The sequence below is a fragment of the Homalodisca vitripennis genome, chromosome 5, assembly GCF_021130785.1.
Source record: "Homalodisca vitripennis isolate AUS2020 chromosome 5, UT_GWSS_2.1, whole genome shotgun sequence".
Classification (NCBI taxonomy): Eukaryota; Metazoa; Arthropoda; class Insecta; order Hemiptera; family Cicadellidae; genus Homalodisca; species Homalodisca vitripennis.
Genome location: NC_060211.1, coordinates 22957109 through 22977819, shown reverse-complemented (window position 1 = coordinate 22977819; position 20711 = coordinate 22957109). Strand labels below are relative to the sequence as shown.

At 32.5% G+C, this 20711-nt stretch overlaps 1 protein-coding gene across 1 annotated transcript in view; it reads right to left on the bottom strand.

The window, feature by feature from the left end:
- Positions 1-15379, bottom strand: part of LOC124363378 (basic proline-rich protein-like) — a 75412-nt gene extending 60033 nt beyond the window's left edge. The window contains exons 1-9 of the mRNA XM_046818629.1: positions 15337-15379; positions 13882-13941; positions 12740-12796; positions 8794-8829; positions 7567-7641; positions 5714-5773; positions 4473-4544; positions 4309-4350; positions 3100-3153 (exon numbers count right to left, since the gene is read on the bottom strand). Coding sequence (XP_046674585.1) covers positions 3100-3153; positions 4309-4350; positions 4473-4544; positions 5714-5773; positions 7567-7641; positions 8794-8829; positions 12740-12772 — 372 coding nt within the window. The 5' untranslated portion in view covers positions 12773-12796; positions 13882-13941; positions 15337-15379. The remainder of the gene's footprint in view (positions 1-3099; positions 3154-4308; positions 4351-4472; positions 4545-5713; positions 5774-7566; positions 7642-8793; positions 8830-12739; positions 12797-13881; positions 13942-15336) is intronic.
- Positions 15380-20711: the final 5332 nt, after the last annotated feature.

The window sequence follows — 20711 nt, the reverse complement described above, 5'->3', positions numbered from 1 at the left end:
TAACAGCTGTGCAGCCTGTTTGGAGGAACGAGCAAAACCGCCCAAGGCTTTCCTGCATCATTGGAATGTTCCGGAACGAGTTTGGTCTCGAATTCATATTGAATTTTTTGGACCTTTTCAGTCCAAGTTATTTTTGGTGGTAAAAGATGCGTACTCTAAGTGGCCAGAGGTGTTGCCCGTTGCTTCAACGGCAGCTGTTCACACGATTGTGAAATTAAGGGAATTATTTAGTAGGTATGGTATTGTAGACCACATAGTGTCCGACAACGGACCACCTTTTACCAGTCAAGAGTTTAAAGAATTTTTGATGTCAAATGGTATCAAACACACGTTTTCACCACCAGACCACCCAGAAACCAATGGTTTGGCAGAACGGTCAGTCAGAACTATTAAAAATAAATTGAAAACAGCTCTTCATAATTCCAAGGATTTAGAATTAGCTTTGAGTAACTTCCTGTTCACTTATAGAAATACAGTGCATTCTACTACCAATCTATCGCCAGCTCAATTAATGTTGGGCAGATCGCTAAAGTCTAGGTTAGATTTAATTCGCCCAAATGTTAAAGCAATAATGTCAGATAATCAAGAAAAACAACGATTTGTACTATAGGGGTAGTAAAACTAGACAGTTAGCTATTGGACAACCAATCATAGCCAGAGATTACAGAGGTAGAAATAAGTGGATACCAGGTGTGGTAGTTTCACGATTAGGACCAGTCACGTATTTAGTTGAACTGAATACGGGCATGAGGTGGAAACGACATATCGACCAGTTGGTAGGTTTACAGTGTAGTCCGGAAATCTCTGAGTTGACAACAATGCCTAGACTCCCAGACGCAAGCGTGGCAACAGAGCACACGCAGGAAACGATCGATATACAGTCGCGGGACAGAGCGAGCGCAAGGTCGCCAGTACTTTTAGCAACGACCTTGCCCCCCTCTCCGCAAAACCATAACAATAACAGAAACGCTCAGGGGCAAAGCCCCAGCCCACGTACAAATGTAAACAATAACAGTTCCAGCGTTTCACCCAAACAAATGACACCTGTTAGACGATACCCACTAAGGGATCGTAAACCTTTAGTCAAAATGGACTTGTAAATACAACCCAATTGTGACTTGTATATAATTAATATTGTTTAAGCATTATTATTATCGATTTGTTAATTGTGTTCATTCAATGTGTATTAATTGCTATATTCTGATTTATTGGTTTTGATTGAAGTGTTTGATATTTGTGTTAAATGATTATATTGAGTTTGTATTTTGTTCTCTATAATCTATACTTACAAAAATAAAAGAGTATAATGTCAATTTTCTTATTCATTGTAATTGATTTAAAATTGGAGAATTGTAAAACAAATTGTAATTGATAAATTTCTAAAATTGTAGGGGACTTATGTATTTAAGGGGGAGGATTGTAGTGTATTTAGTGTGAGAAGTACTAAGTTGGTAGGTATCCATAGTGATATTTAATGTCTGCACCAGTGATGTTGGCAGTATGTATTGTCAGGCGATGTAACATACGATGTGGTCTAAAAGAATAAAGAATGCTCATAGGCTGCTCTCCTGTGACGTCACATCACGCCACTACCCTACAACCAACGGTCCAAGCTGGCCAGCCAGCAGTCCACCCGGAGTCCACCACCAGACACCGTCATGTAACCTCCGCGTCCCGTCCGTTCCTTTACGAGCGGTCCTAGAGCAATGTTACTCTAAATGTGTAGTTTAATTATTCTTCCCGACCCATAGAGAGTACAGTGTCGACTCGCATACATTACAGTGTACTATGGTTGGTTTTAATGTATCAAGGTAGGTACACACTATCTAAGAGCAAATGATAACTTCATATTTTTAACCCTCTCGTTTCAACGTCCATCAAAACTAACATGTCTGATGATTGGGATCTTTCTTACAAAAATTGGGATCTAGGATTGCGAAATTCGGGATAGCGAATTGGAACTTCAAAGGATGCGAATCGCTAAAAGGTACGATTCCCAAAAATAAAAACAGGAGACAAGTTAATTGAAGACCCATTAGAAATTTCTTAGACGTTCATAAATTATTTTTCATCTGTTGCGTTGCCCGATCCATCATTTGCTCTGACCCCTGTGATTGAGGCGGAGATGGCCCACATTGTGTAGAGACTGAATTCCAAGTAGGAGTGTGAAATCGATGGGACATGGCTACTCTAAACAACTATCATTCTATTTCAGTTGTAACAATCATCAAAGTTATTTGAAAAAAGTTTATTGGAACGATTTCAGTACTGTGCTCAAATCAGTTTTGATTTGCAAAAATACATCCACGGTTGATGCGGTCACAAACATCTTGGAGTCATTTCTCAATTGTTTGGAAAAAGAGAACATGTGCCGAGCATGTTTATAGATCTTTCCAAAGGTTTTCACTATGTGTTGCATCCGATACTGGTGTACCAATTAGAATTATATGGCACTCAAAGTCTGCCATAAGCACGGATCTCGTCTCATCTCAGAAATTGAGAGCGTTATGTTCCGCTTTATTATATATCGCTTTATTCGTGTTGGGTCAAATTAAGGTAAGTGACTCTTGGAGTCCTGAAGGGACGATTTCGGGTCTAGTACTTTTTACTCTACAGATAAATAAGTTTAACTTTTCAAACCAAGATCTCATGGTTCGATACGCCAATGATACAACTTTCTGTATCAAATCTTTTTCAGAACAAGACTTAGAAGTAAAAGCGATTGTTGCACCCAATTTTTTTCTGAGATCGATTGAAACAAACAATTTCAAGTTTAATGTTATTTATTCCTGTTTTCGGCAGCAGTTGAATCAAAATTTTCCTACTGTCGTGGTGGATTATTATTACTATCAGGAAACTAAAAAAAATTGAGCTCTGATATCTGTTATACATATATAGTGGCAAAAATTAAAAAATTTGAAATTACTTTTCTTTATAATAATAATCAGATTTTTAAAAAGAAAAACAAACAAAACATGATCACCAAATGAGAAAATAGGGGCGTAGCTCACTGCTCGTTGTTTAATAAATTACACTGCTTAATTTGGTTTACGAACGTACTAAATTAAAAGTAAGTACGTTAGTTTAAAACACAATTACCTGTGCCGGGGGTGGAGATGCAGGTCGAGGGGAGGGTGGCCTTTGTGGTGGACACTGAAAATGAAAGAGAAAGAACAGTTGAAACTTGTTATTATGACCAACTCAACTGGGTACGCATCTCATGTGGCATTCTTATGAGTGTATTTTAAAACTGCATATTTAAAAACTGCTTAGTATGGTGTTTTAATTTTTAAATATGCCATAAAACCAAAGGAGCGCGAGAGAAAAGTTCTCATTTTCAAAATTTAGTTTAATGAAACATTAGGGTTCTTGCACAGATAATTTTCCATTGACTCCGACAAAGACGACCATAAATACTGGCCTATTTCAATACGACCAACTCAAACACTGCTAGTGGAATGATTGGTCCATGGACTGCACTACTTGACCCAACAAAATTGCCACAGATCTGGTGGCGTCCTTTTCACACAACAATTCGCATAGCTGCCAGAGAGAACCCTCGCGGTTCTTCACAGAAGCCAGCATTTGAAACACCAACTTGTTAAGAGCTAAACTCTCTCAAAGTCTGCGGTAAGCTATCGCTCACAACAATAAAATGCCGTAACCACAAACTGGACATCTGTCTCAGCCCTTAAGGTGGTGCAACGGTTTTAACTCGAAAATATTCGGTTATAATTTTCGTTCAGAAACACAAAATTTTGGTCAGAGTCATTTACAATACCTTTTCTGAAGAAGAGCGAATATAAAAGATGTCGATCTAGTCACGAGAAATGGTACGATTTTGCAGCAGAATTCAGGGGTAGGTGTATCAAATAGTTCTATCGAGCATAAATAATAACTTTTAAAGATAAGAAGATCACGTTACAGTATGTATAGCACAGAATTACTGACTGTAGAGAATCATATGTTCCATTTATAAAAATATAATTGTACGGGGAACATTTTATTTGCCATATAATTATTTTTGATTAAACATTATTCAAAAATATAGATTCTAAGTTTTAAAAACATACCATTCTGTCTTTTTCTTGGAATTACTTTCATTCTTGACGCATTTTAGGGTTTCTTTTATTGCTGCAATGTTTAATTGGGGAAGAGGACATTTAAGCCAAAACTTAACCTCATAATAAAGGTATTTGTTATTTAATTTAATTTTTCTTGGATAACTGTATGGATGATGTTACTACTGGTTATAGTACATTATAAAACAAACAAATTATTAAACTTCTAACAACCAAGAAAACTTACAGGCATTGGCAGTAACGTCGGCTCTAAGGGTTCCCCTTCAGGCTAGAACAAAAAATTAAATTTCTTATATTTAGAACTGAAACTCTAGGAGTCAATAACAAACAATCAACAATATTACCCAGGTTTAAAGTCATGTACTTCGAGTAATGAGATGATATACTCACAAAAGCGTAGACAGGTGGTTGAGGGCCTTCGGGTTCACACAAGTTTACCAGGTAATTTGGATCTTGATAAACCTACAACACAAGTTTTACATTAACACTCACAGCCCAACGTAAGTATGGCGGTGCAGGATAGTCACTCTTATCGCAGATTAATATAAACTGCTATGGCTCTGAAAATATTTATACAAATCAGAGATGTTTTAGACTGTTCAACATGTTATGGCAAAGACACAGCCGAAAAAATATACCTTTTTTCCGAAAAATAATGCACAATTTGTCAGAAAAGTGGAAATATTTCACCGCACGTTAAAGCAGTGTTGAAGAAATTACGCTAAAATTAAATTTCATTAATGACCCATTTTTATTTCAGTTGTAGCAAGAGCATGGTGAAACATTTAAGTTCATTTTTTTCAAACTGCGCTTTGTATCCTAATGGTTTGATAAATGCTTTAATGTCTTGTGATAATTCTATATTCATTGATTCTTACTAATGTTGAGTTTGCATCAAATAATATGGGTTGAAAAATTAAAGTCTACGTTTGACCCGTACATCAGCAAATAGTGATCTTTTTCGTGAGGCAACAGCAGCAGGACAATGCCAGCAATGTTTTCTCAACAACTAACCAGGGATGTAGCCAGCGAGGGGGGCTCTAAGGTCCGGAACCCCCCCTTTTTTGTTATTTTTTAGCAAACTTTTATTACTATTTAAATAATTAAGTATTACTGACTTTTACTGCTGGAATATCGTTCTCATTATTAAAACGGGTCAAGATCTTTTGAAGGATTAAAATGTGGAAAAAACGGGTTGACTGATCTTGCCTTACTTGCTGTCCACTACAAGTAAATATCAATCGTCTTGACCCCCCAAATGTTTTCCTGTTCTTGCAACTGGCAAGTAATTATTGTGCCATGTAGCGACGCAATAACTATCACTGAATTATTTTGAATGGTCGTTAATGAAAATTAGAATTGAACTTACTTGGATTCACTATAGTAGAGCGCGAAACAATTGTTACCAGAATTAATTATTGGTAACCCAATTCAATTGATTTGTTGTTCAAGCGTTAGATGAGTTTCGTTGGCTGAGTAGAACCTAACCAATTCGTGGAAAGATTTGTTATTTTACAATCTGCTTGTTTTCAAAACTAAGAAATATAGTTTAGTCTTCACAATAATATAAAATAATAATAATATAATATAAAAATAAAATAAAACCTCGTCAAAGTTTAGTTGATACTTACGGGAGGAGGAATTAAAGCACCTCCCCCATACATTCCCCATTCCGGCACCAGATCTCTGAACTGAAAATGAGATTTGAAAGGAAAATAAGAAAAGTCTGCTCGTTATTATGGTTTGGATTATTTATTCTAAACTACTCGTAGAAATTAATAATAGTAAATATCGTGATACATTAATAGCAATCGGCTCAAATGCACAATATATACCGCCAATGACATATTTATTGATATATAGAGTCATGTGCACAAAAATAGAAGCCTCACTGAAACGCAGTTCATAGCATAATCTAGAAACTACAATGTTGCCTTATAGCGCTTCACTAGCGAACTCTGTTTACAACTCCTTGTACTAACTTCAGGCAGATGCCCTAAATTTGGATCGTCTTTGCGTATGACATTACGGATAGACCCAATCGAATTTATTGTCCATCAGCCGAAAATCAAATTGCATAATATAACTACACAGCTTGGGTTTTTTATTCCATAGATTAATTTTCTGCAAGGGATAAGTTTATCGTTAACCGCGAAAGTGTATAAAAAAATATAAGAATTATAATTTATTCTCAGCATTTTTTAGATTGACACACTTAATTGTCTGAAAACCAAGTAAGTAAAAGTTAAATCAACAGCACCCGCTTAATATGATAAACAGACAATTAAATCGAACATGTTTAGTCTCTTTATTGACTTGTCTGACGATGATCACTAATATTCATATTTCCGATGGTCACCTTGAAGTGTATTAAGGCAGGAAGAGTATAGTCTGAGAAAAAATATATTTTTATATCTTTCGATCCATTTCGACTTCTATTAAAGTTATTAAGGTTGTCGATTGCTTTCTTTGTTAGAAAAAAAATCCTCTACTGAGTTCGAGAGAAACAGTTATATGCTTATGCAGTGCAGGCTCTTGGCTTTTTGACTATACGTGTTGCAGAACACACCCCCCTATTTTAGCAATACTAGCAGTAGGAGTTCTATTTGAGAATATTAAATTATGGTTTTCATGAGTTTTGGTAGCAAAAGCCTGTCTTGTGTTTTGGAATATCGTCCGTTTTGGAAGGATGGAAATGAGTGTATTCACGAGCTGCTTAAGTACACCAGGCAAAAGACTTAACCATTAAGAAGGCTTAGACTTAAAACATAAAAGATAAATTAAACACCGCAAATCGTTTCCAATGATTTACTATTCAATTCAATATAATTTAATTTATGAAAAACAATGGGTTAGTATATTTTGGAATTGCGAATACGAATATTTTTTCTACAGTAAAGAAACCGCTTTGAAACTTAAAATTTATCTATTCGTTCTGTGTAACACTTGCTTTATATTGCGTTTTTGTGTGTTTTTTGTTTGTTGAATATTTGTTTGCAGTAAAGAAACAGCTATGAAACTTAAAATGTATTTATTCGTTCTGTGTAACACTTGCTTTATATTGCGTTTTTGTGTGTTTTTTGTTTGTTGAATATTTGTTTGCAGTAGAGAAACAGCTATGAAACTTAAAATGTATTTATTCTTTCTGTGTAACACTTGCTTTATATTGTGTTTTTTTTTTGTGTTTTCTTGATAATTTGTATTATTTATTTTTTATCGATAACTGAAAAATAAGTAGTTCTTGATTAAAATAACAAACGTAATCCAAACATTTTGTGAACACTAAAAAGGGACAATGATGAAAATTTCATCTTGATTCAAATATGGCTTTCTTGAATAAACACATATTTTCGATTAGATAATCTACCACGATAAAACACGTGATAATACGTACATTTAGTGATCAATGAGCAACAACGACATTACTATAAATGTCGGAGTCGAGTTGCATTACTCACACATATTCTATTGGCTGAGAACTTACGAAACTTCCAGAGGGAGCCTTCTCCCGCTGATCTGGGGCAGTCCAGCAGGGGTCAAGTTCTTCTGCGGGTGGCGGCTGGAAACACAACAAGCATATAATATAACAGCCATCCACTACCAATTACGCAAGACGCCGACGTGAGCAAATGTATAATGGTTAAAATAAATAACAACGTTGTAAATAGCTAAACTATACACTGGTTGGTTCAGGTAAAGAACCATTAAAATTGCCATTATAACAGACATTTAATATAAGAGTATTAAGTAACTGAATATACTTTTACATTACTTTTATCTTAATCTGGTAGTTTTAACCATGATCATAGAATTAATTAGAAAATATTCACAAAATAAATGAATAATATTTTAGCCTTCTATATTACGTACAAATCTGTAAATAATACAAAAACCTTATTTTCTGGACGATGCGTTAAAATTTCAATACTTACCCGAAGTGGGTGAATTTAAATTTTCATTAATATATTTCAAACTTTTACAGTGCAATAAAATTGTATATTGTCTTTGTTTGATTTGCCTATTTCAACCTACAATGGATATTACATGTTTCATGCCTTAAAATCAAGCAATATCACTCTTATGAGGATAGCATAATTATATATCAGTATTTTATAGTTTAATCTAATTATTTAAAAAAGTTATATTATATAGTTTATTTTATTTGAAGAAGGATAGCAAGAGAAAATGTACACATTTTGAAAGAACTTTAGTTACAATAAACTTGACTTTTAAAAGTTTGAAGTTTATAATTACTTCCCTTCCAGCCAAACATAGTTTTATAATATAAATTCAGGTATGTTTGGCTACATCAACATTTAGGATAAAACGAATAACTATTATAACAAACATTATAGTGCACTAAGCGCGAATAAACAATGGTCACAAACGCAACATGGGGAAGTATTCAAATGGAGACAAGACCTAGAAAATAATTATGAAATGAAAATACGGTTGAATTGTTTCTCTTATTTTGAAATAATATTGATCTTTATAAATTAACTAAATTCAAATACTGCTGAATAAAAGGTTGGAGGCATGTGTTTCAGAGGATTCACATATATTTTTAAATTTCCTAGCAACACTGTAAAACTTTACTGTTGGCAATTATAATGTTATAAACAAATACAATTTTGCAGATAAACATTATAAATATATGTTAAATATCACTAGCAGTATTTATAAATATAAACATAGTTATATAATTACTTACACGAAATTCTTCAAATATGTCTAATGTTTCCGTAACCTGCAACAGTAAATCACGTGTAAGCCTCATTCTGTACAGGGTTTATCTTACATTACATATACATATATATTTTGGAAATACACGTGTAATTACAAAATAATCACTTTAAAATTAACAGTTTTATATGCTTTAGAATTTATGGGCAGGTAGGGAAAATGTTAAAATTATAAAGAACATTGTTAATACACAACTATGCACAAGAGGTAAAATGACTCCTTTCCAATACTTAATGTTCTATACAATTTAAAATTACTCTTCTTTTATGGAACTAAGTAAGTATAAGGAACCAATTTTTTCCAAGGCTATTTATAACCGATTGAAACTCAAATTGATGGATAACAGTTATTAACTATTTTATAAGTTTTTCTTTGATGATAAATAATTTAAAAGGGTGACAGGACAGAGAAGATTTTGCCATATATAAATGTTATATTAAAATTGTAAATTATATTTATAATAAATAGACAGCGTGTCCCAGAACACTACAAACCTTGGTACAGTTTGATTTTTAATTAAATTGTGTTACTAATTATTTGTAATACATCTGGTTGTATATGTACCCCAGGTTGTATGTGTACCCCAGGTTGTATGTGTACCCCAGGTTGTATGTGTACCCCAGGTTGTATGTATAGCCCAGGTTTAATGTCCACCACAGGTTGTATGTCCACCCCAGGTTGTATGTGTGCCCCAGGTTGTATGTATACCCCAAATTGTATGTATAGCCCAGGTTTAATGTCCACCACAGGTTGTATGTCCACCCCAGGTTGTATGTGTGCCCCAGGTTGTATGTATACCCCAGGTTGTATGTATAGCCCAGGTTTAATGTCCACCACAGGTTTAATGTCCACCCCAGGTTGTATGTGTACCCCAGGTTGTATGTGTACCCCAGGTTGTATGTATAGCCCACGTTTAATGTCCACCCCAGGTTGTATGTGTGCCCCAGGTTGTATGTGTACCCCAGGTTGTATGTGTACCCCAGGTTGTATGTATAGCCCAGGTTTAATGTCCACCACAGGTTGTATGTCCACCCCAGGTTGTATGTGTACCCCAGGTTGTATGTGTACCCCAGGTTGTATGTATAGCCCAGGTTTAATGTCCACCACAGGTTGTATGTCCACCCCAGGTTGTATGTGTACCCCAGGTTGTAGATGTACCCCAGGTTGTATGTCCACCCCAGGTTGTATGTGTACCCCAGGTTGTATGTGTACCCCAGGTTGTATGTATAGCCCAGGTTTAATGTCCACCACAGGTTGTATGTCCACCCCAGGTTGTATGTGTACCCCAGGTTGTATGTGTACCCCAGGTTGTATGTATAGCCCAGGTTTAATGTCCACCACAGGTTGTATGTCCACCCCAGGTTGTATGTGTGCCCCAGGTTGTATGTATACCCCAAATTGTATGTATAGCCCAGGTTTAATGTCCACCACAGGTTGTATGTTCACCCCAGGTTGTATGTGTGCCCCAGGTTGTATGTATACCCCAAATTGTACGTATACCCCAGGTTTTCTATATACCCTCTTCATGTAGGAAAACCCTTTTTTCTTTTACTTTTTTATTTCGAAGTTTCCAGTTCCAAGCGTAATGTGCCACAGTATTCCCCTTATATTTATCCTATTAGATTTTCAGCGACAGTTCTGTCTCTTTTTGATTATTTTTTCAAATTATAGGTACTTGTTACTATTTTATTGATTTGCATTTCAAATTCAAGACATTATATGTCTCAGTAAATAAAAATGGCTTATCAATATTATTTTCTCGTTTTTTTCAGATTTGGAGTGACTTTAAGATCCTTTTTAAAGTTTTAAGTTTACAGAGTAATTATTTTAGAAAGTATTTTAAAGTATCATATAAATTATTATTAATAAATTTAAATATTTGAAAAAAGTAGTATAAATAAATTTTTTATTTTGATTTAAAAAAATGTGATGCTTATGTTTTCCTATTGGTTTATTAGGAATGTTTTTTTTTAGTTTAATATTTTTTTGTTTTTTAAAGGAACAGTTTTTTGAGGACTGATATTTCGTTGAGTTGTAAAGATAGTATTTTATTTCGGAAGGATTTTTGTTAATGTGACATAGTTTTTTGTTTTAAATTTAACGTAACTTTGTTAAAGACTTGTAAACTTGCATTGGTGTTTTATACAGATGTTTGCAAACTTAAATAGTGACTTTTTTATACAAGGTAACAGCTCTGTTACTGGAGACTCCATTATTTTATTTTACAGTTTCTAAGGATTTTTAAGTCTAGAGACTTTATCACAATAGCACAAATTATTGATTTTACACTGGCCATAAATAACAATAAAAAGTTATTTAACGATCTAAACTCCCACTGCAACTAACAAATAAATGTATGGACTGAGCAAGAGATATTAGAAGTTATGCAGAGTGTGCTACTCTTAGGCCTAATGTATGGTCTGAGCTGACATTGGTTTAGCTATTAAAAGTAGCTAGCTATATAAATTACTAAATCCGTGAAACCCTAGCTCTCACTATACTATTAAATTTAGTCCCAAATTAACATTTATTAAAACTTTCGAACAGTGTTTTTAATGGTCCGAGTTTTGTACACATTGTTCATTAAACCCCATTTGTATTGTGTACAACATTTCTTCTGAAGACATGTTTTTAAAGGCTTAGTTCTTCATATATGTCTATTTATGAGTTTTCGTGAATAATAAAATACTACTTAAAATGAATTTGCATTACTATATCGAAAGCATTACAAAGTTCTTCTTCTCAACTTGGCATTGTGGCAAAAATGTATTATAAAATATGTTATCTGACTTCAAGAATGCGGATCTTTTCAAATATAAAATTTTGGATTACATAAAAGACCTACTTTATTTAAGACAATAAGGAATGGTTTCGTTTCCATTTGTACTATAAATATTCCAAAAGCTATTTTGAAGTAAAAATGAATCAGAAATAACGGTATTGTAATGATATGTCTTATACCAATCTTTACGCGATAGAGATTTATAAGTAGCTATAATTCTGTACTTTTCTAATTAAACTTATTATTTAAAGTTTGTTGTTGACAATGGAAAGTTTTAAAATTTCACAGGATTCCAGACATTTGCCATGGTTACAGATTATAAAAAGGTATAACACAACGTTTCAAGGATTGTAATCTATTCTCTTCGTCAGGTGGAAGGATTATTAACCGTTTTTTTTACGTAACCCTCCACCTGACGAAGAGGATAGGTTCCAATCCTCGAAATATACCTTTTACCTTTTATAACTTTTTTATACCTTTTATAACCTGTAACAATGGCAAATGACCTTTTAAACTTATTACCTTGATCATATAGGAGCCATGATAGGTATTTTTAATTTATAGCAATTAAAACAATGTTGCTTGTAATAAATTGACCTTGATAAAGATTTAAAACAAATGTACCTAATAAATAGTGGTTGAATTATTTTTTTTGTTTTTTATTTCGTTATGCTTTACTTTAAAATATAAAATAAACACTCTACGCCCAATCGTGGATTCGTTAATTATTACAACACTTTCACCTAACTTTCAGCTTCTCATTTCAAATCATACTAATGCCATTACATGCATAGTCTAGTACGTAGAATCTATCTTTCGCCCTACAAACCGATTAGGTAGCCCATTCGAAAAATTTTTCCAGTGGTATTATCAGGCGATATTAAATTAGCGTTGATACACCATGACATCTTGCCCAATTTTGGGATCCATGGACACCTTTTACTACTTTTTGGTTTATTTTATATTAAAGGGACATCCTTAATCCAATAAATGTACGTACTCTAGCTTAGAAGTACTCATTTTTCAAACGTTCAAATTTAAGCCGGAAGACGTGTTCTGATTATTATTTGACTGTTTTTGTATTTTACATTATTTTCAAAATTCATAATATAAAATTGAAAATGATTCTTACCTTAGCAGTAAAATATCCTGGACGGTCTACCATTCCGGGACCAAGTAATTCATCTATCTGAAAATCAAAAATTAAAATAATAAAACTTAAACTTTCCGGATAGTACTGTATAGTAATGCAGCCAGTAAACACCGAAGGTGTCTCAATTCACTTCAACTATTAAAATCCATAAGATCTAATTTTCATACGATGATGTTATGCATCGCGTTTTGTATCTAAATAGCTCTGAATAGTACTGTATATTAATGTATCCAGTGCACACTGAAGGTGACTCAATTCAATTCAATGATGAAATTGTATAAGATCAAATTTTCTCACAATAAAATTATGCATTGCGTTTCTAAAATATCTGAACTTGGAAACGTGACGTTTCTCAAAACTAACTTTTTTTATTAAAATTTTAGTTTAGTTCCAGTTCACCTTCCTTTTATTGCAGTATTTGGTATCTGACTCTGTCTCAGACTTTTACTTGATTAGACAATGAGACTCCCACTTTACCTATTTATAGGTGTAATTTATAGGAGATGTCGAAACTGTGTAATTGTTTCGTTTTGAGCTTCTTCGTCGTCGTCTTTCTTTGTATCTCTTCAGACGAACATGACTCCAAATTGTTCGTCTAAACTCAAATTTCAATTGCATTATCCCTTCCTATCGTGCTCGTAGCCGTGTTATGAGTAACTTTATGATGATATAAAAAAAACAATGGGTAAAATTCCTTTTTTAACTTCCCTTTTTAACATTAAAATTCCTAATTTTTTCCATTATGTCAATATTTAATTCCATAAAACAGGAGTCGACACAGTAAGAAACACAAAACGAGTAAAACTTTACAGATGTGTTTCACAACCCGCTAAACATCTGAGGGTTACTGAATATACTTATAGGCAAACTGCATTTAGATAAACTTTGTTAAAAAGCACAGCATTTTTTCCTACTAAGGTTTAGCCTCACGGTTGGTTTTTAAAGTATTTGTAAATATACGCTATCAATGAATACTTACAGTACAGTTGGACAATACAAAAAAAAACTTATTGGGCTTTTGTTAGACTTATTCCCAACCACTATCGGCGATTTAATTTTAATCAAAATTTAAATCAATTTACACTTTAAATATAGTACTCGTGTAATCAGTGAAAACTTACATAAGGTTGAGTACGAGGAGGAGCTTGTGGTATGGGATCAAACGTTTGCACAACTTCTGGCTGCAATCAGATAATTACACAATATCACTAATTGCGAAGATATAGAAATCTAGTGTATTGTAAAGACTCTGACAATTGATTAGATATATTAGGGGGAACTTGATAATTTACAACAAGTATGATAATCTGTCCCTTTCCCATTGACCTGGTTAAATTTTCCTTCTTTTGGTTTGGATGCTATTTAAACAATACAAAAGCAGCAAATCTGGTAAAATATCAGAAGACCCTTAGCCCAGTTTCACAATCATCACAAACATTTATATTCATATATAAAGGAAATATATATATATAATATATATGTAATAAATATAATATACATATATATATATATAATTATATACATATATAATTGTCTATATGTCCTTTATAGACTCAGAAACTATTTGACCGATCTTTATGAACACTTGTATTTATATTTAGTTTTCTAAGGAGAAGGTTTTTATGCTATGCTATTTAAACAATACAAAAGCAGCAAATCTGGTAAAATATCAGAAGACCCTTAGCCCAGTTTCACAATCATCACAAACATTTATATTCATATATAAAGGAAATATATATATATAATATATATGTAATAAATATAATATATATATATATATATATATAATTATATATATATATAATTGTCTATATGTCCTTTATAGACTCAGAAACTATTTGACCGATCTTTATGAACACTTGTATTTATATTTAGTTTTCTAAGGAGAAGGTTTTTATGCTATGCCCATTAATGTAACTCGCCAGTAGGCAGTACTACAAAAAATAAAATTTTTCAAAGCGCCTGCACATTATAAACTGCAATTACGAGATAGTTATGTGTATTAAATAGCCAAAGACTATTTTAAGGCGCTAAGTTGTGATGGCATAATTGTCTAAAAAATAAAATTCCGATTGAACTTAAAGTTTGATTGTTAGACCACACTTTATAATAAAACACGTTTACAGTGGCATTAACATACACTTTTGACAGATTTTCTTGAACTATACAAAACTAGATAGGCGTTTGAAAGTACAATTCACTTGAACTAAAAGTGCTCATACACGGGCAAAGCTTACGAAAGCGTGCGAAGCAGCGGGAAACAGCCAGTTTTGAAATACAAAAACCATTTCCAGAGATTTAACTTTCAAAATCACTTTAAGGGGCTCAATATCTAGAGGTATCAGGTCTGGGAGCTCTATTAATCACTCTTATTCATGAGTTTGGAGTCATTTTTATTGGAGCCGGTCTGTATTGAAAATGTACTAAAACGAGTAATAAAACTCTAATTAGAAGCTTCTTTAGTAACGTGGTGTTTAACTAACTAGTACGCCCGTCTTTCAAACGTATGTCATTGGTCAAGATTGTTATAAAAATTTTATTTTGTAAAAATAATAGTGACTACGGACATAACTTACCGATGCTTGTGGTATTGGATCAAAGATATTCAAACCGCCTGGAGTCCCCTGGAAAAAAATACGTTAATGACACAAACTATTAAGCTTGCGGACATTCTAGTTTATATATACTCTATATAAAAACCATAAATAGTGAGTTATTTACTAAATATATTTAAATATTGATGAAAAAATTAAACTACCGGAAATTCCGCCAGATTTACTGATATTGAAATTAAATTTCACGAGAATAGAGTTTGGCAATAAGAATAGCATTTATTTTATATTTAAATTAATAAAACCAAAGTTCATTTAACTTTCGTAAAACTATACTATAGTGTATTGTTTACATTTTAATTGATCCTTCACAGTTTTGCGTTTATTAAACAAGTACACAAAGCATCCTTAAATCTTCTTATGGTGACCTTGTAAATTATGTTAGTTGGTACCAAAGTGTTGCTACAACTACAGGTGGTATCAACGGTTCGTCCATTATTCTGGTATATACATTGGATAATAAATTTCAAAATAATTATTTATATCAATGTGCTGTGTATGAATCATACCGTGGGGGGGGTGGGGGGGGGGGGGGGTGGGGGGGGGGGGGGGTGGGGGGGGGGGGGGGTGGGGGGGGGGGGGGGTGGGGGGGGGGGGGGGTGGGGGGGGGGACTTGAATAGTTGGGGCCCAGGTCAGCCACCTGATTCAATGCCCTGCTTCCTATTTCTTCATTCCCTTTGTTAATATAATAATTTAAATCAAGCCATAACTTTCGGTTTCAAAACGTACCAATCACTATGTAATTTCACCATTAAAAACTCCCAAAATAATTATAAATTCTTGATATATAGTAGTTTCTATTAGCACTTCACATTTTTATATAGATAAACTGGTAAATTCCTAGTAAAAGAAAATAAATAATTCACTCATCATTAAGATCAAATTATAAATACCTGTAACCATCCACGATATATTATTATTTCAATTTGCAGCACAGACCTAAAGATAGTCGTTGCAACAATACACTTAACCACTCGAGAACACAAACATTGAAATTGATTCCGTCGTTGTTTACCCGACTTTACTGACTTATGAGGATACTTTTATCTACTAACTTATCTTTTACAGATAGGATTTTCTTCATTTTTAAGTTTATTTGTACATGTCTACAGCCCAGTAACTAGCAGATTGCTCAATTTATCTAAAGTTTTATCCTGATATAGCGTCAAACTGTTTACTACTTTTCGGTCAAATAAATAAGCTAAATTATGTACCTATTCCTTGAAAATTAATAATATTAGTAGATGGTTAATGTTAAGAATATTTTCATTTGATAAAAAATTGTTAGCTCCAATAGATATCATAGTGAACTGTCGTCCTTAAGAAAACATATCCTCAAACGATCGTAGAAATTCGGCACTACTTCGATATAAGTTTTAAATTTTTTTACATTATATCTACTAAATATGCCGAGGTAGATATAATGTAAAAATAACTCTTAAAACAATGTGAATATAACAAAAATATTTTTAAATAATACAGTTTTAAGTTAGCAATCCAAGAGCCAAGAGCTGATATTTATTGTGTAAAACACATAACTTAGTTTTTCGTGAAATCTATGTTGATATAAAAGATTTAGGATAGTATAAAAACTCGTAAAAAGTAAATTTTCGGTTTTAATTTATATTTATATTCGAAAATTTATATTTATAACGTGTAAAGGTAAAACGTTAAGATAAAAAATTGTATTACGTTATATTAGATGAAATCACATGATTTCTTTTACTTGTACTTATTCTAAATGAGATACCTAAAATATCAGTAAGTGATGTACACTAAAACTGGGCTAGGACAAAGTTATGGTAGGATAGATTTCACAGATACCAGTTTGCTCAGTTTCAATAAACATTGGATTTTTGACACAGTACCTAGATAGATTCACATATTTCAGTCTAAAAAATGTTTCAGTTGCCTATTAATTAGGGCCTTTCTTTGATATTTCTAACTTCGGTTTCATTTCTGTTATTACTTTTCCTTTAAAACTCATATTTTTTTTCTTGTTCCTCCGAAAACTTGATAAACTATATGCACACTAGTAATAGCATGTCATGACTATTGGTTTCTTTCCGTTGACTCGGCTACTCTTCCTTCTTGTCTTTTTCTAAGCACTTCCAGGACCTCTTACTTCCAAACACTCACTCTTTTAAACTGCAAAAAAATATCATACATAATTGCTTCAAAAGAAACCTCACTCAATTTCCCTAGGATTACTTTTATTCACGGTAGCAGAACATGGCGGTCAATGCGGTGATTTTCCAAGTGCTTTAAACTATAAATGAGTACTTTTATTCACAGAAGAGTGGTTTAAAAACTAGTTTCACTCAGTAATCAATTCAAAAAATTATTTTATAACGTGCTAATTTTCCTGTAATGTTTTATAAGTTTGAAGTGCCTGCTTTAGTTGGTTTTAATAATTTAATTTAAACATGTGCGGTTTATTAAGAAGTTACAGAAATTTACGCAGAACTTTCTTACAAAGTGATGGAATCACCAAATACAACTTAAGCAAGTACTGCAAATGTCTCACACATATTACATATAGGATTGAAATGAAAAAAATACAAATTAATAGAGGTGACAAAACAGTAGTAGAAAGAAGGGAAGAAAATCAAGAGCTCTGGGTGAAAGCTATGGAAAATGCAGCTCAAAGTCTAAATACCGGATTTTTATGAAATACAAAATGCCTGTTTAAACCTCTTTATACAGAGTTTACGTCACTTTAAAGACGATATCATCTGATTTTAATATAGTCAATGTTTATTTCAAAAATTAATGTTTGGAAACAGCACATTTCTCCCTTAATGAATAATTAAGGGTACTGCAAGCAAAAAAAATTCATAAGGTACAAAAGGTATTGATAATAATAATAGTTTTGTAATTTGATAACATTTTAGAAGAGATAAAAGAATCCAAAAAGAATGAGAGTAAATATACAAACGTAAATGGTAAGAGGTCAATTTACATGCAGCTATATCACTTTATGGACTGATAAACAGTGAAAAAGATACTAAAAGATGCATAACATCCAGGTAATAAACTCATTAAAGACTTATGAACCTTTACCGCCACTGACGGACATATATATGAAGGAAATGAATCTGATCCAAGAAATTTTCTGACAACAATTTTTATTTATTTCACTAATACATATAATTATAAATTTATCAATTATATTTAGTTCTGTTTTTAATATTAACAGTAAAATACACTATATTCATATTATTATTACAATCGTATATATATAATTATATATATATATACATATATATATAAAATTATACATATATATATATATATATATAATTATTAATATAATAACGTTATGAGACAAAATCTTTTCAGTCATTACTAACTCTTAGTTCTATCCTTAAAACACAAAATATTCATTAAACAACAATTCTTATTCATTTTTAAAGCAGGTTGGTCTCGAATTGCTGTAACACCACCGCCATAAAACGAACAGGGTTGCTGTTTTCATAATGATTTTTCAGCAATTTAATAATTTTTGAATACAACTTTACACATTAGTTAAAACAAAAGTTCATTTTTCCATTTATGCTCTGAGACAACAGTTCTAAATAAATAGAACATTTTGATGAAGCGAAGCCATTACATATGTTTTCCCAACACAACTCCAATAAAGGACTTTCATAAAAGTTTGTAACAACTTTACTCTGGGAACTCTAGATGATACTGTAAACGGCAAACTTTGAAGTCACGTTTCATAACTTGAGTTTGTAGCGTTGAAGAGATAAACGATTCCTCAAGTGTCAATCTTGATTACACCACATTTTAAAGTACATAATGGCGTTAGAATTATAATAGTTTTAATGTATAATTATGAAACAGGATGCGTTTTAAATTGAAATGATTAATTCGGTGGTTTCGCCTTCCGTAAACCATTAATAATCTCGTAGCCTTGGCGATAACACTATATCAACCCACTTAGGTTGAGAATCCAAATTAACAACCAAAGTATTTATTTAGATTTACGAGTTTTAACATGGAATTAGTTTCTCATTACTTCAGGTGTAACAACCACAAATTCGTAATTATTTCAAGCTGGTTTGTAACATGAAAACAAGAACGTTTACCCAATTACTTGGAATAACTTGTGGCATTCACCCACTTGAAATGAATAATGTTTACTGTTGTTTAAAATTTTAATATATTTTATTAATTTACTTATTCCTGAAAATAAGTTTAACCAATATACGCCATACTGTTAAGAGCGGAATCATTTGAATCCAAATATATGAACAAATCTATATTAAAATTAATTTAATCAGACTTTTATCACCAAAAATTTCGTAATTCATTTCGAAGAACATGTTAGTAATCTATTGTTTCAGTGAAAAGTTAATAATGATTTAATTTTAATTATGACATGAAAAGAAATTATTGGCAACGGCGTATTGTAAATAAGAACACGATGTTTTAAATTTTTATATACAATATTATTCTAAATTTAGAACAGCAAACAGCAATTTATACAGTTTACATCAATTTGGATTCAAACAACTAATTTACATTGCATACGTATATATGATATAAAAAGTAAACACAATGATAAGTTGACCCACACGTATGTATTTGGAGGGATGGCTCTTTTTATGAATTTACTGATTTCAATGCCTTATCCCCCAGTACGGAATAGGGCAAAGGATATTTTGTATTATCTATTTATTATATTTAAATATATAATATATAAGTTAAATATATTATTTTCCGTTATTAATTTATTGTGTTAATTGGATTAGCGTTAGTGAAGCCTATCAGTCGAGGGGCTGGAAAAATTGCATGTATCTTGTCTGCCTATCTTTCTAACCGTCTGACAGTCGTTTGACAGGTATTTGGTCTTCCGATCATATGTCAGTTTAGTTACTTAAACGCATATGTTACAGATACGGCCAAATACAAAATAATTGAATCGGAAAAAGTAAGCACTCTGTGGTGTAATGGTAGCACATTCACCCGGCAAGTGAGAGATACGGGTTCGACTCCCGGCGGAGCAAGTACTTTTTGTGATTCAATGCTTATTTAAATTAAATAAGGCTATTGCCATTTATACGATTTAATGTATATATATATATATATATATATATATATATATATATATATATATATATACACATATATAAAGGCAACACTGAGTTAGATACAGCTCTTGAGCTTTGTCTCCAATCAAATCTTAAGGGGTGTCTTGTCATTGTTCCAATACCTCCGTTAGTCTTATAATGTTTGCTATTGGTATTTTTTAAAAAAGATCTAGAATAATACGGCTGGTGGTAATTGGAAGTATCCAATGACTATCTGGAGAGTTTATTGCTTTTTAATG